The 16,336-nt window shown below is 47.7% G+C and overlaps 1 protein-coding gene across 1 annotated transcript in view; it reads left to right on the top strand.

Annotated features, from left to right (window-relative positions):
* SNAPC3 (small nuclear RNA activating complex polypeptide 3) overlaps positions 1-14,289 on the top strand; it is a 130,613-nt gene extending 116,324 nt beyond the window's left edge. Inside the window, exon 9 of the mRNA XM_069238771.1 lies at positions 13,317-14,289. Within this exon, the coding sequence (XP_069094872.1) occupies positions 13,317-13,464 (148 nt within the window). The 3' untranslated portion in view covers positions 13,465-14,289. The remainder of the gene's footprint in view (positions 1-13,316) is intronic.
* The last annotated feature ends 2,047 nt before the right edge of the window (positions 14,290-16,336 follow it).

Below are 16,336 nucleotides of genomic sequence, written 5' to 3'. Positions count from 1 at the left end.
CTCCTCTTGTAGTATGGCACTAAAATCAATCAATGCTACCTGTTTGCTGGGTATATATGTTCATGCTCTGATGGACACGGCTAGAGCTCTGGTGCATAACTTGCCTCAGGATATGCAGGGGCAGTTTGATGAGCTCCTTTTGGATACCCAAGCAGTGGCTAAGCAGATCATCCAGTCTGGTCTGGATACAGCGGACTCCGTACCCAGGGCAATGGGTACTTCGTTGGCCACCGGTAGACATGCGTGGCTAAGGTCTTCTGGGTTTTCAACAGACATCCAAGCAACTTTATTGGACCTCCTGTTTGAAGGCGATAAGTTGTTTGGGTCCAAGGCGGACTCTGCTTTAGAACATTTCAAAGACAGCAGGGCCACTGCGAGAACTATGGGGCTACAGGCTTCTGCATCTACTCCCTTCAGATCCTTTCGGAGACTTAGGGGGTTTGGCCATGGATCCACTTATCGTGGAAGGCCTCAGTCCAGCACTCAACAACCTGCCAACCCTCTCTATAGATCTTTTAGAGAGTGGGGGAGGGTTAGGACACGAGAAGCCACCCAGCAGCACTCTGCCTCATCCTCTTCCTCTGGGGGAGTACAACAAGGAAGCAGCCCTAGTTTTCCATCCATCTGAAATCATTCTTCTCCCGTAGGGGGCAGGATATTTCATTTTCTCCACAAGTGGGAGTTAGTCACATCGGACTCTTGGGTACTATGTATTGTAGGGAAAGGTTATGCCATTCATTTTCAGGAGTTTCCCCCTCCCATCCCTCACCGTCATTCATTTTGTTCTTAAGATCATCTCCTGTTGCTGCAGCAGGAGGTTTAAGTCCTTTTATCAAAAGGTGCAGTGGAGTTGGTTCCAGAGCAGGAAAGGGGTCAGGGATTCTATTCGAAATATTTCCTGATTCCCAAGAAGGATGGTCGATTGAGACCTATCCTGGACCTGAGGATTTTGAATTGGTTCCTCAAGCAGAAGAAATGCAAAATGCTGACTCTAGCGCAGGTGCTTCTGGCGTTGAACAAGGAAGATTGGATGGTGTGTGTTGACTTGCAGGATGCTTATTTTTATATCCCCATTCTGAAGTCACACAGGAAGTATCTCCGGTTTGTGGTAGGGTCGCAACACTACCAGTTTGCGATCCTTCCTTTTGGTCTTACTTCCGCACCTCAAGTCTTCACGAAGGTGATGGCGGTGGTTGCAGCAGACCTCAGATGGAAGGAGAGTATCTGTATTTCCTTACCTGGATGATTGGCTGATAAAAGCCAAGTCCCCAGAGCTTGTGCTGCATCACCTGCAAATGACAACACAGTTGTTGTTCAACCTGGGCTTTATGGTAAACATGCCCAAGTTTCACCTGGAGCCCTCTCAACGACTCCTGTTCATAGGGGCAGTAGAGGATACAACAGGATACAACATTGAACTGGCGTTGATTCCAATGTTTCAAAATGGAGCGGTTGTTCCAGTCCTCAAGGTCCTACGTCTGCTCGGTTTGTTCGCTTCTTGCGTTCTGTTGGTCACTCATGCACGTTAACACATGAAGGCTCTCCAATGGTGCCTCCGCAAGCAGTGGTTTCAACACAAAGGGGATCTCAAAGAGTCAATAATGATCTCCAGAGACGCTGCAACGGATCTACGATGGTGGGCTGTGGACGGCAACCTTTCCCAAGGAAGGCCGTTTTGTCTACCACCTCCAGTGGCCATGGTCATAACGGATGCTTCCACTCTAGGGTGGGGAGCTCAAGTGGGGTACCTGAAGGTCAAAGGTCATTGGTCTCCAGTGGAACAGATGTTTCACATCAGTCTGTTAGAATTGCAGGCGGTATGTCTGGCTCTCAAGGCCTTCCTCCCGTCCCTTCGCGGTCAGTCATTTCAGGTCTTGACGGACAACACTACCGCAATGTGATACATCAACAAGCAGGGAGGAGTAGGGTCGTACCTTCTCTGCATAGAGGCTCTGCTGCTCTGGTCCTGGGCTCAGGACCATCAGATTTGCATAGTAGCAAACCATCTAGCTGGAGTTCTCAACGCACGTGCGGAGAGTCTCAGTCGGCATTTCTTGGCCAATCACGAGTGGTGTCTCTATCCAGACCTGGTTCTTCACATCTTCTGGATGTGGGGTTTTCCACAGATAGACCTGTTTGCTACTTGGGAGAACGTGCACTGCCCGTCATTCTGCAGCCACCAGTATCCTGTGCAAGGAGCATTAGGGGACGCGTTTCAGATGTCTTGGTGCGGCCAGTTACTTTACGCGTTTGCCCCCATACCCTTGATTCCTCGTGTTCTGAGGAAGATTCGCCAAGACCAGGCCCAAGTCATTTTAATAGCTCCGATTTGGCCGAGAAGGGTGTGATACTCAGACCTTCTCCAACTCTCATTGTGCCCTCCGCTCCGTCTCACTCACAGGGCAGACCTCCTCTTGCAGTCGCTGGGGCAGGTTCTACACCTACACCTACAGAGCCTGCACCTACATGCTTGGAGATTGAACGGGCAATCAGTTCTTTTTCTCTCCCTCCAGAATTGGTGGATGTTATTTGAGTTGAGAAAGACTTCATCGCAAAGACCCGAGAAGAGCTCTGAGTTTTTATATTGAAAGGACAAAAGACTTTTGTGTTGATGACCAACTCTTCGTTGGATATGTGGACAAGATAAAGGGCAAAGCTGTCCACAAGAGAACCATATCTAGGTGGGTCATTCTTTGCATAAAGATCTGTTATTCACTGGCAAAGAAGGTTCCTCCTGAGGGTATTAGAGCCCATTCCACCTGAGCTAAGTCTGCCATTTCGGCCTTGGCTAGAGGTGTACCAGTGGTGGATATTTGTAAAGCAGCAACTTGGGCTTCCCTCCACACTTTCACGAAGCATTATTGCTTGGATTCAGAAGTAAGGAGGGACGGCCATTTTACACGTTCTGTGTTGCAGGATTTCTTGGTGTGACCGGTCAGGCACCCACCTCCGAGTGTGGTACTGCTTTGGGACTCTTCATAAGGTGAGGAATCCACAGGTAGTTGTATGCATCAGAAGAACAAGTTTGTTATCTTTGGTAACGCTTTTTCTGGTGAGTACAGAACCTCTTGTTGTAGCCACTCGACCTTGTCATCTCATCCAAACTCTTGATCTTCTATAGCAGAGACCCTATCGCCCACCTCTTCCAAATTACGTCTCACCAACGTAGGTCAGCGGAGAGGTATTTTTTCACTGCTTGCAGGTAGTCTCAGAGAGATGTGAAAAAAGCCTCTAAGAAGGACCTTGTCACCAGGCCTTCCCCATCTTCTGCTTTGCCTGGGCGATCCATGCCGTGTGTAAGTGGTTTGCTTTTCACCTGTAAGCCCGGTGGGTTTGGCAAGCATGTCACTGGCAGTGGACATGGGGGGGAGTCTGGAGCCATTAGCATAAAAGCGGGCAACCAGTAGTATGGCTGCGGGTAGTTATAACAGTCCTTCACGGGGCCTTCCGGATCCCCAGAGTGATGCTGTGCACTGGAAGGGATGGGGAGGGTACCTCCCAGGCTCTGTCCTCCAGGAGCGTATGTCCCAGCCAGTGGGATAAAGGTGCATTGTTCTTTTCCGGGACCCAAGTAACTGCCACAGTCCTGCTAAGCTCCTAGGGTCTTGTGTGGATGATTACGGTGGTTGCATATTGTGAGGGGACTAAGTGCCCTTGCAGATTATGCAGGAAAGGCACGTCTCATGTTGAGTGCAGAAAATGTACTGATCCGAAGCTCCTAGGAGGGTAGCCCATTGTTGACCTGTGCCCCTCCGGGGGAGTCGGGTCAGAGCCCAGTGCAGGCGGTGAACAAGGTATGGGTATGTGGAACTCCACTATGCCAGGCCCTCAGGGGTTGATGGTTGGCGCAGTTCTAGTCTCGGAAGGACTGGACCCCCCCCGTCCTGGTTTGGTGGGCTGGGGGGGAGTTTAGTCTCTGCTTCGCGGCGTCCACACGGCTTGATTGGTGTTAACCTTGTCAGTTCTTGGCATGGTTTCCACTGTATTTTTGGCTTCTGACCTCCTGTCATGATCCTGTGTTGAACGTTTTTGCTGGCTTTAAGACTCTAGGCACTTTACCACTTCTGACCAGTGGTAACGTGCAAGTGCTCTCTGTCTAAATTGGATTGGTAATTGGTTTATCCATAATTGGCATATTTGATTTACTAGCAAGTCCCTAGTAAAGTGCACCAAAAGTACCCAGGGCACGTAAATCAAATGCTGCTACTGGACCTGCAGCACTAATAGTTCCACCCACATGAGTAGCCCTGTAAGCATGTCTCAGACACCTGCCACTGCAGTGTCTGTGTGTGCAGTTTTAAACTGCCATGTCGACCTGGCAAGTGCACCCACTTGCCAGGCCCAAACATTCCCTTTTACTATTTGTAGGTCACCCCCTAATGTAGGCCCAAGGTAGCCCCATGGGCACGGTGCAGTGTATTTAACAGGTAAGACATATACTAGTGTGTTTTACGTATCCTGGTAGTAAAGTACTGCTAAATTCAGTTTTCACTATTGCAAGGACCATCTCTCCATAAGATAACATGGGAATTGCCTTAAAATAGCCTTTAAGTTTAATTTCCCATTGGGAGCAAATGCAAATACGGCATTTGGGGTCTCTGAACTCACAATTTAAAAGTACATCTTTTGGTAAAGTTGGTTTTTAGATTGCAAGTTTGAAAATGCCACTTTTAGCAAGTGGACATTTTCTTGCTTAACCGTTTTGTGCCTCTGCCTGGCTGCTGAATGCACGTCTGGGTTAAACTGATAGTTAGGGCCTGATTACAACTTTGGTGGAGGGGTTAATCCATCCCAAATGTGACGGATATCCCGCCCACCGTATTACGAGTTCCATAGGATATAATGGACTCGTAATACGGTGGGCGGGATATCCGTCACATTTGGGACGGATTAACCCCCTCCGCCAAAGTTGTAATCAGGCCCTTAGGCTGTTTGTGAATTCACTGTAGACAGTAACACAAAGGGAGCTGAGGTGTGTCCTGCATATCCTGATGGGTCTTTCTGGGCTAGAGTGGAGGGAGGAACAAACGATTGCACCTGAATAGGGCTGTGTCTGTCCTTACACAAAGCAGTCTCCAACCCCCTGGTGTGTGTCTGGAGCCAGGACAGCGAGCGGCAGGGTCTTGTGCACTACAAGGACATTCCTTTGAAGTTTGTCTACTTCAGAGGCAGAAATGAGTATAAGTATTGGACTGCTGACCCCACAATTTCAGAACACTTCTTGGTTAAGGATATTCTGCCAGGGAGAAGAGCTGGATGCTTGATGAGGACCTGCGACTCTGCCTGTTGCTTTACTATGCTGGCCTGCTGCTGCTACTTCTGCCCTGGGAGTGAAAGGCCTAGACTTTGCTTTCTACATCCTGCTTTCCAAGGTTCTCCAAGGGCTTGAACTGAGCTTGCATCCTGTTAGATGTCTCAGGGACATAAAATACTTCATCTGTCAGCACCTGTGCTTCCTTGCTCAGAGCCCTGACTTGCCGAGTGGTGTGAAATCCAGTTCCTGGTCCCTTGGAAGTGAGTTCTGGTGAAAACAAGAAGATCCAGACACATCGACGCCGGACAACTCCAGAATCAGCCCCACTGACCAACTCCACACCACTGCCTGTACCGAAGCCATGGTCCCCACAGGAGTGCAAAGACCGCAACTGACCCCTCAGGCCCAACGCTACTGCTGCACCTTTGAAGTCCCGCAACTAAATGAGTCCCGAGTGCTGTGTCTCTGACTTCCGTGAAACCCTAATCCGCTGTAGCACCTGTGGCCCTGTTGTGTGACCGTGACCCCGAGAGGCCTGAGTGCCGTGTCACTGATGTCTGTGAAACCCTACACCGCTGTGGCACCTTTGGCCCAGTTGTGTGACCTTGACGCTGAGAGATCGCCCCATCCATTGATCCAATGGATTCCTCGACACTGCCAGATCATGAGGAATTAACTCTGCATCACCTCCTCTGCAACCGTAAGGAACCAATGCCTCAGCTCCCCTGCCTCGTAGTAAGGAACCCACGTCTCAGCTCCCCTGCCTCGCAGTAAGGAACCCAAACCTCACCTCCCCAGTGGCAGTAAGGAACCCACGTTGCACCAACTCCAGCGACGCCTCACTTCCCCGACTCCATGCAACATCTTTGTTTCATTGTTTCAAAGGTACTGTACTGGGGGATGCGTGCGACTCTGTGACTGGTGCCACTCTCCCTCGCGAGTAGCGTCGGACTGTTGGGAACAACTCCATCAACATCATCATAGCCCCAGTTGGAGCTTTTGTGTTTCAAAGCCCTTTATTGGGATTTAATCTTTTAAAAAATAATATCTTTGCTTGTGTATGTTGGATTTGGTCTTGCTTTTACTTAGATAAATCATGGCTATTTTTCTATACTGGTGTGGTGTTCATTTGTAGTGTTTTCACTATGTTACTCCCTGTGTGCACAAATACTTAACATATTGCCTCTGAGATGAGCCTGACTGCTCGTGCTAAGCTGCCAAGGGGTTGAGCAGGGATCATCTTAGCTGTGTGGCTCCCTTACCCTGACTAGAGTGAGGGCCCCTACATGGACTGGGTGCAAACCACTACCAAGTAGAGACCCCATTTCTAACAATTGGGATCGGGCCAGAGGTGGCAGGAATGATGGTAAATTAGGGGGTTAGGGGCTCTTCCCAGTCCCCTGCCTCTCCTCCTTTTCCCCTCCCCCCAGCTGGCAGGAGGAGTCCCTGTTGGTGCAGCACACCTCCAGTCGTGGCGGGGGTCCTGAGGTCGGCTCCCCTCATGCCACAGGTCCACGATGAAACAGTGTCAGTCCAAGAGATGGGCCCGTGGTGGGTAGCACAAAGGCTTCTTGGCCCAGTCATGGGCTGGGCTGAAGGCCCTGGGCAAGAATCACCCAGACCCACGAGTCTGATGGGGATCTGGCCAGAGGCAGAGGAAATAACAAGTGAGAGGGGGTGGGGTTCCTCTCTGCCTCCCTTCCCTTGGCTGACAGGAGGAATCCCTGGTGGTGCCACGCACCTACCATTTTCTCTGGTCGCGGCAATGGACCCAAGGCCAGCATCCTTCATGCCATGGGACCCTTGGGAAGTGGTGTCAGTCTAGGAGATGGGTCTGCAGCAGCCAGCACAAAGGCTTATTGGCCCAGTCAGGGGTGTCGCTGAAGGCCCTGGACAGGATTTACCCAGACCCATGAGTCTTGATGGGCCCAGCTGAGCTGCCGCTCAATCTCCTGTTGCAGCGTCTGCCATCTTGGTGCTCAGCGCGGCCTTGCAGTTATTCAGGTCTTCGCTGCGGGCGCTAATGTAAAGTCGTTGTGTACCTCCCCTCATTCAGGCAATGCTGTGACTGATGGTGGTGTCAGCGAATTGATAGCCACGGGGCAAATGCTTTTTACCTGACAAAAAAATTACTAGCTCTTTCTGTTTAAATGTTTGTCTATTCCCCATAATTGTTGCCCCTTACTTTAATCATTTGAGTGACAAACATGAAGTTTTCTGTATGTACGTGTTGTGTGTGGTTTCCATGATGTTTGAGTGGTGTATTTGTATATGCTGCTCAAGATGGTATCCCTTCTTTCACAAGGCTGCCATCATCTGTAGTCAACAGGTGCCTAGTAAAACCAAACAGAAAAATCCACTTCTCTCTTACCCCAACCCTCCATCTTACCATACATTTATAAACTTAGTTGTCTATCAATTGTTAACATTCTGTATATCCTCAACTCTAGGTAGGAATGCCTTCTCTGTAGAGGTTCACAGATACATGAACAATCAGAGCAGGCTCCCTCAAGTTTTTTAGATCGAGCATAGCAGCATGCAAGGGCTGCTTTTTCGACGTGTTGGTTTGTATATGGACTTTTAACCACGCCCACCGCACGCCCATCACTATCAATTGCCTTTGAAAACTCCTTTGTCTTCATCGGTAAATGCTTTACGTTTGTCCCTCCTTGGGGCGGTTTTATTACCTCCTTGCCCATCGACACAGTTACATGGATAGTTGCACTTTTGCTGATAACTTTAGTTTCAAGCAAACTTCTTTTTCCTTTTGAGTCTCTCCCTGGTGCTCACGCTCATGACGGCAGTGGCGCATTGAATCGGCTATATTATGTCAACTATTTTACTTTTTTTTCAGTTTGACAAGAAAATACTTTTAAGTATACTTCTTCTGCATACTTCCAGCTATTTTATGTGTTAGTTTCAGTGTTGTTTAAAAATCCTTGCTTGCTAGTGGTCAGTCATGCCTCTTTCTCCCTCCTTCTGTGTGGGAGCAGGGACCAACTACTGTATAATTACACTTTGTCCTGTTTATTTGGTCTGTAGGTGACTTTTCTTTTTACTTTGTTTCCTGCTCCTGTCCAGGGAAGCTTCCCTTTTCATTTGCAGAGCATCCTTCTTCTGAGCATAGCTGTAAACAAGGCTATAAATCAGACTGTTATCTTGGTCACATTTGGTCTTTGTGGTCTCTCTGCCCTACCTCTCAGCTGCCTGCCTCAATCAATCAATCAATAAATTTGTTGAGCGCTACTCACCTGGTAGGATCTCAAGGCACTGAGAAAGGGGGGGGGGGGAGTGCTACTGCTCGAAGAGCCATGTCTTGAGGTGCTTTCTGAAGGACAGGAGGTCCCGGGTCTTGCGTAGGTTGGTGGGGAGGGAGTTCCGGGTTTTGGCGGCGAGGTGGGAGAAACACTTGCCGCCGGACGTGGTGAGTTGGATGCGAGGGACTGTTGCAAGGGCGAGGTCGGCGGAGCGGAGCTGTCGTGTCGGGATGTGGAAGTTGAGTCAGTCGTTAAAGGTAGGCCGGTCCGGTGTCGTGGAGGGCTTTGTGAGCGTGGATTAGTATTTTGAAGACAATCCTTTTGTTGATGGGTAGCTAGTGTAGGGTTCTCAGGTGGGCGCCGATGTGTTTGTGGCGAGGGAGGTTGAGCATGAGACGTGCTGAGGTGTTCTGGATGCGCTGGAGTTTTCACTGGAGCTTGGCTGTAGTTCCCGCGTAAAGGGCGTTGCCATAGTCCAATCTGCTGCTGACGAAGGCGTGAGTGACTGTTCTTCTTTTATGGGAATCCACCTGAAGGTCTTGCGGAGCATACAGAGGGTGCTGAAGCAAGAGGATGATATGGCATTGACTTGCTGGGTCATGGAGAGAGAAGAGTCTAGTATGAAGCCGAGGTTGCATGCGTGGGTGGTGTTTGTCGGGGGTGGTCCCAGGGTGGCCAGCCACCATGAGTAGTTCCATGCAGACTTGTTGGGTCCGAAGATGATGATCTCGTTTTTTTCTGAGTTCAACTTGAGGTGGCTAGCTGTCATCCAATTAGCAATGGCGAGAAGTCCGGTGTGGAGGTTGTTCTTGGCAGTTGAGGGGTTCCTCGTGAGGAAGAGGATGAGCTGGGTGTCGTCGGCGTAGGAAACAAAGGTGAGGCTGTGGGGTCGGACGATGCTGACAAGCGGAGCCATGTAGATATTGAAGAGGGTGGGTCTGAGTTAGGATCCCTGGGGGACTCCGCATATGATCTTGGTGGCTTTAGACCGGAAAGGGGGGAGACAAACTCTTTGGGTTCTTTAGGAGAGGAAGGAGGTGAGCCAGTCCAGGGCTTTGTGGCGAATTCCGGCGTTGAAGAGGCGTGTGGGAAGGGTTTGGTGGCATACGGTGTCGAAGGCTGCGGAGAGGTCTAGAAGGATGAGGGCAACGGTTTCACCCTTGTCGAGCCTGGTCCTGATGTCGTCGGTGCAGGCGATGAGGGCGGTCTTGGTGCTGTGCCTCCCACCCTTCCTTGGCTTGGGTTTTCTTTACCATGTTTGCCTGCCTATGTGCTGAGGGCAAGAGCTGAGGTTCGCTTGTAATTACTTATAGCCTAGGCACACAGCTCTTCCAGGGCTCCATAATCCTTAGAGAAAGTGCCGACTTCTGCTCCATACTGGAATCCCACTCACAGCTCCATCAATGCACCTCAGCTCACACACTCCAAGCCCTCAGCCGTGCCAGTGCCAGGAACCCCACACACTCAGTCTGCCAGATCACCTCAGTTCTTGCAGTCAGTACACTCTGCTGCTCCAGTACTGGGAACATGGGCGCAGGTCCGTCAGTGCACCTCAGTTTCCACACTCCAAGCCCTTAGCTGTGCCAGTGCCAAAACCCCACACACGCTGTCTGCTGGAGCACCTCAGTTCTTTCAGTCAGTACACTCTGCTGCTCCAGTAGTTGGACCTCGGGTGCAGCTCCATGAGTGCACCGCATTTCACACACTCCAAGCCCTCAGCCGTGTCAGTGCCAGCAACCACACACACTGTCTGCCAGAGCACCTAAGTTCTCGCAGACAGTTCACTCTGCTGCTCCAGTACAGGGACCTCATGCACAGCTTCAGTTCATACACTGCAAGCCGCCAGCCGTGCCAGTGCCAGAAACCCCACACATGCTGTCTGCCAGAACACCTCAGTTTCTGAACTTAGCTGTCAACAAGGCTATAAACCAGGCTGTTATCTTGGTCTGCCTGCCTGTGGTCCCTGGTGCTGAGAGCAAGGGAGGATGGCTTGTAATTTCATATGGCCAAGTCACCCAGGGCTTCTTACATCAGGGTCTGCAACAAAATTTGCAGTGCTATCTGCACACCACCAAATCACTTACATGAACTTTGGAGTAAACAGACTGCTTAACATTTCCTGTTTTCTTAGTCAGATGTCTGACCTTTCCTAATTAAGTAATTCAGTTGCGTTGAAAATTAAAATGGTACCTCCACTTTTGTCCCAACAAGCATACACGAACATTCCCCCATCCAGAGGCCCGTCCCCAGATGTAACCTGATGTCACCTTGGAAACCTTTGTGTGGCGTCCCTGCTCTTTCTGCTCTGCTACCCACATAAAGCTCAGCCAAAGCAGCTCCTTTCAAGCACTCAGTGCCCACTGCTGTTCCACTGCCAGGACCCATCACTCAGCTCTACTAGGGCTCTGAAATCCTTCGAGACAGTGCCCACTTCTGCTCCATACTGGTATCCCACTTGCAGATCCACCAGTGCACCTCAGTTCACACACTCCAAGACCTTCAGCCCTGCCCGTGCCAGAACCCCACACATGCTCTCTGCCAGAGCACCTCAGTTATTACAGTCAGTACACACTGCTGTTCCAGTACTGGGATCTGGGGTGTAGCTCCATCAGTACACCTCAGTTCTACCACAGCGAGGTCACTTCCTTTCCTATACTGTGACCCCGCTCATATACAGTTCCATTACAGCAACTTAATTCTAATATTCAGTCCCACTGCCAAGCCAATACTCAACCCAAAAGAGCAAAACACAGCTCAGCCAGTGCACCTCAAGTCTAACATCCAACGCTACTGTTGATGGTTACCACCACATCTCCGCCAGAATCCATCAAGTCTAACATTTAGTGCACGTTTCTTCTCAGTAGTAAGGCTCACACACATGTCCTTCAGGACTCCTCGCTTCTGTGGCTCAGAGGCAATGCCACTCCCACACTGGGTCCCACTCGCAGCTTCGCCAGGGCACCTCCAGGCTTACACACTGCTTCCCTGGCACGCCATTACTAGTTCCACTCACGGCTCCATTAACATACCTTACTTCTGACCTTGTGTGCCCATTACTATTCCAGTACAGCAGCCCACATACAACTGTCAGTGCACCTCAACCCTAACCTGCAGCGCCCCATTACCAGGAATTACACGGCGCTCCATTTCCCATCCCTCACCCGCTGCCTTTCTGTTATTCCACCACTAGGCGGGGACACAGCTCTGTCTACACACCCAATCCTGATCTGAAGCACCCCAATATTGCTGTATTGGGGTTCACATACAACTCTGCTAATGCACCTCCTGCTGTTCTGCTGTGCCCCCTGCATGCTCCACACTCTGACTTCTGTTTGAGGACGTGGGGGAGCCAATTACATTTATTCTTAGCTGCCATCTTTATTTGGGAGGGTCTGTTTCACCTATCTCACTCCGTTCTTTCCTTTGATCTGTGTACTCTCAATGTTTTTTTTCTTTCTCCCCCACTTTTCTCTTTCCAGCTTTTAAAATCCACATGTTAACAGTTTTTCTCTTTCTGTCAGCAGTTTATTTTATCTCCTGCCCCTTTTTATATTTCCCTGTTCGTCTTGCTACCCCCCCTTTCAAACTTGCAAAAACATATTTCATTCCTTTTTTCAGCCTCTCTTTTTTTTTTTTTCATCAGGCGTTCGTTCTTGCACTATTTTTTCCTCTTCTCTCTTTTTCTTTTCTGTATTTTTATCTGTCAATTCACGTTTTACTATAAATCCCTCTTTTTTCCATCTCCATGTGGAAGCCACAAGTTACTTGTCAGGACCCAAAATGTCAAAGTGGTTTTCCCATTCTGTGTCTGTGGGAATTGTCAGTACATACATGTCCTGGTTCTCCTGCTGCTTGTTTCTCTCACCATCTCTCTTTTTTTCTCTAATGTTCATTTTCTCTTTCTTTTTACACTTTTTTTTAATTACTTTTTCCTCATTATTTTTCATTCGCTGGCTCCCTTCCCTTTTTTCTTTTGTCTCACACATTTGCTCTATTTCCTCTCTTAGTTGTGTTTTCATTTTCTTGTTCTTTGTTTCTCTTCTTTATTTTATTTCTTTGTGACCCCTCCTCTTTTTTCCTTTTGTCTGTTGTATTCCTTTCACTTCTCTTTTTCCGCCCCATCTGCTTTCTCTCCTAAGGCTTAGTTATCAATGGAGCAACAGGTGCAGTGGCACCGGGGCCCAGAGACCTATGGACCTCACTCAACTCAAATTACTGCTGCATTTTCCTACCGAAATTGAAGTCAGACATTTTCCTTTCTTACTCCAAGGCTCATGACACTGTTACTAGGTCACCTGCCCTCTCCATCTTTACTCCAGACTTCCTCTTTACTTTCACCCTCCAGTCCGTCCCAAATGATATTTTTGTTATGGTGTTTTGAGCATTACACTCTGATGCCAAAGGTTTATTTCTGCTAAAGGTTTATATGATGATTGTATATGTTTTAAGATAGAGGAAGAAGGTAAATGGAAGTGCTTTAGTTAAATTCTGGGCCACTGGAATTATATGGCAGGAAAAGTCAAAATTATGAGGCAGGGTTGACCAAATTATTTGGCAAGAAAAGTCCAGTTATGAATTTACAATGCCTATAGCTCTAACTCAAGAAAATGCAACACCTATTGAATTGCAAATGCTTGTTGCCATTTGCCATCGAGTGTTGCCCCACTTTCCTACCATTACTGTGCTCTTTTTGTTTCTGTCACATTATATGTTGCTTACCGTGAATCTTTGAAATACTGTGTGAGTAAAGTATATAAGCTTTTGTTGTGATCCTGTTAAAATAATGGTCCATATTTTGCTTACAGGTGGGTAACAAACGAGGACAGCCTTGCACCGGAAGACCCATGCCTGTTCTGTGATGCTTGCTTCCGTATGCTCCATTACGATGGGGAGGGCAACAAACTCGGCGATTTCCTATGTTACCCTTACCTCGACCCTGGGACTTTTAACTGAGCACTTCACAAGGCTTTATCCAAGCTTGGATTTTTTGTATTTGATGGTTGGAGTTCAGTGGGAGGTTCCAGCAGACAGATGTGAGAGACTGTGGTTCCTCAGGGTGGCTGCTGTTGCTCGACCTGATGGACATGCTTCGAGTAGATCATTTCCTGCCGTTAAAAAAGACCAAAACTGAGATCCGAATTGAGTACTGTGCTGCAGCCAGAGGCTCTCCTGGTGTTCTGGAGATCAGACTGCATCTTGACGAGTATTTATTTATTGTTTTTTTCTGTGTATTTGTGAGCCACACTGAATCTTATAGTTGACCTAATTTTCTTGTTTTGTAAAAACGAGGAATGGAACGATTTTGAAATTTATTATGACATTTCAACAGGATTTGTTCAACGAAACAGAACATGGTCAGATGGTGTGCCACAGCTATATGAAAATGGCAGACAGTGACTTGAAGACTGATTGTACCTGCCACCTTCGATTGTTAAAGGTTTCTTAAAAGGCTTACTTGCGTTTACTGAGGAACTAGGGCACTGGAACCTGGAAGTCCTAAAAAATAAATGCTCACGGCGAAGGCGCATCTGCTTTTCCGTAAATGTGTTACTTGGCGTACACTTGCATCATGTGGCAACTAAAAGCAGAGGCATTTGCCACTAGCTGCGTCCTAGATTTACAGAGCACAAAAGATAATAGCAAGTTTTGGATTATTTTATTGTGTGAGAGGACACACTGCTCAAAATCTACAGTGACAGAAGAAACGGTATCCATGCAGTCCTTTCTGAACATTATCTGGGCTGGGGACAGGTATATAAACTCCACCACATTTGAAAAGAGGAGTGTGTTTTGTTTTTCACGTTATTGATGAGCAGTTGTCCTTTTTTTTTTGACCGAAGCCTTATGAATTCCAGTATTGTAACTTGAATGTTTAGTTGCAATACCATAACCTGAATGTTAGTTAAAAATGGCATAATACCTTTCAAAAGACTAGTAGGAATAAGGAAGATGTGAATTGGCTAGGAATCAGCAATTTAACTGTTTAGGGTCGGGCCTGCAACAGCATGCTCTAGTGCACGTGTATCAATAGCGAAATGTTGTTGTTAGAAAAGGGCTTGTAGCCCACCCATGGCTTACCATTTGTTGGCTTGCATGGTACTCTACTTTAGAGCCCCGTAATTCGTCACTAGAGGCCATATCATCATTCCCATCCATGGAGCAGGGACCAAGCAGTGACTGATTCAACTTAATTAGCGCCCGTTGCTTTTCCCGATGTGATTGTGGTACTATTTTTTTATTTTAACTTCTAGTGCCCTGTAAACAGAAGGCACATGAATTGAAAAAACGTGCCCAGTGGAACAAACAAAATTGCAAAGTTATGTTTTCTACAATTTTTATTTTATTTTGCCAAGTCTTCTTTTCTCACTTTACACTGATGTTTTGTTATTTTTCACTTCTAGTGCCCTGCAAACTGATGGTGCTTGACTGGCAAAAACATGCCTAGCAGGACAAAAAAATTGAAAAGTTGTATTTTCTATAGTTACCTTTTTTATTTTGCCTAGTCTTCTTTTCTCACTTTCCACTCATGTTTTGTTTTTGCTCGTTTAGTATTTTTTTCATTTGGATAAAAACAAATACAGCATAGGCGCCTATAAAACCACAATGGAATCTCTTATCGGAGCAGCACATCGCTTCTGCAGTTTCGTTGCTGGAATGCTTTTTACATACTGTATTTATACATGGCTTTCTAGCAGTAACAAGACCTTATGACGCTTAATGGCAGGGATGCATCCAACTGAGCATCGTAAATTTCTCACATCTATACACTAGAAAACGAACAGAAATACAACCTCCACAACTGATTGTCAAACTGCATTTGCATTCCAGTTGGACGTGGTATACCTGGCTGTTGGACCTGGCTTTTTGACAGGGACATCCCCAAACTTTTTGCCTCCTTCCTCCTATTTTTTCTGACCTGTTGTTGTTGGCTTTTGACCTCTGGGCACTTTACCACTGCTAACCAGTGCTAAAGTGCATATGCTCTCTGTGTAAATTGTACTACTGATTGGTTTATCCATGATTGACTATTTAATTTACTTATAAGTCCCTGGTAGAGTGCACTACATGTGCCTAGGGCAGGTAGATTAAATGCTACTAGGGGGCCTGCAGCACTGGTTGTGCCACCCACCTCAGTAGCCCCTTAACCTTGTCTCAGGCCTGCCATTGCAAGGCCTGTGTGTGCAGTTTCACTGCCACTTCGACTTGGCATTTAAAGGTACTTGCCAAGCCTAGAACTCCCCTTTTTCTATACATAAGTCACCCCTAATGTGTGCCCTAGGTAACCCCTAGAGCAGGGTGCTGTGTGGGTAAAAGGCAGGACATGTACTTGTGTGGTTATATGTCCTGGTAGTGTAAAACTCCTAAATTCGTTTTTACACTACTGTGAGGCCTGCTCCCTTCATAGGCTAACATTTGGGCTGCTCTCATACATTGTTGAAGTGGCAGCTGCTGATCTGAAAGGAGCAGGAAGGTCATATTTAGTATGGCCAGAATGGTAATATAAAATCCTGCTGACTGGTGAAGTCGGATTTAATATTACTATTCTAGAAATGTCACTTTTAGAAAGTGAGCATTTCTTTGCACTAAAATCTTGTTGTGCCCTTCAATCCTGGCTAGGTTTAGTTGACAGCTCCTTGTGCATTCACTCAGACACACCCCAAACACAGGGTACTCAGCCTCACTTGCATACATCTGCATTTTGAATGGGTCTTCCTGGGCTGGGAGGGTGGAGGGCCTGCCCTCACACAAAGGACTGCCACACCCCCTACTGGGACTCTGGCAGACAGGATTGAACTGAAAGGGGGTTTGGTGCATTTCTTAGAGA

The sequence above is a fragment of the Pleurodeles waltl genome, chromosome 1_2, assembly GCF_031143425.1.
Source record: "Pleurodeles waltl isolate 20211129_DDA chromosome 1_2, aPleWal1.hap1.20221129, whole genome shotgun sequence".
NCBI classification, from domain to species: Eukaryota; Metazoa; Chordata; class Amphibia; order Caudata; family Salamandridae; genus Pleurodeles; species Pleurodeles waltl.
This window is presented reverse-complemented; position numbering and strand designations above follow the sequence as displayed.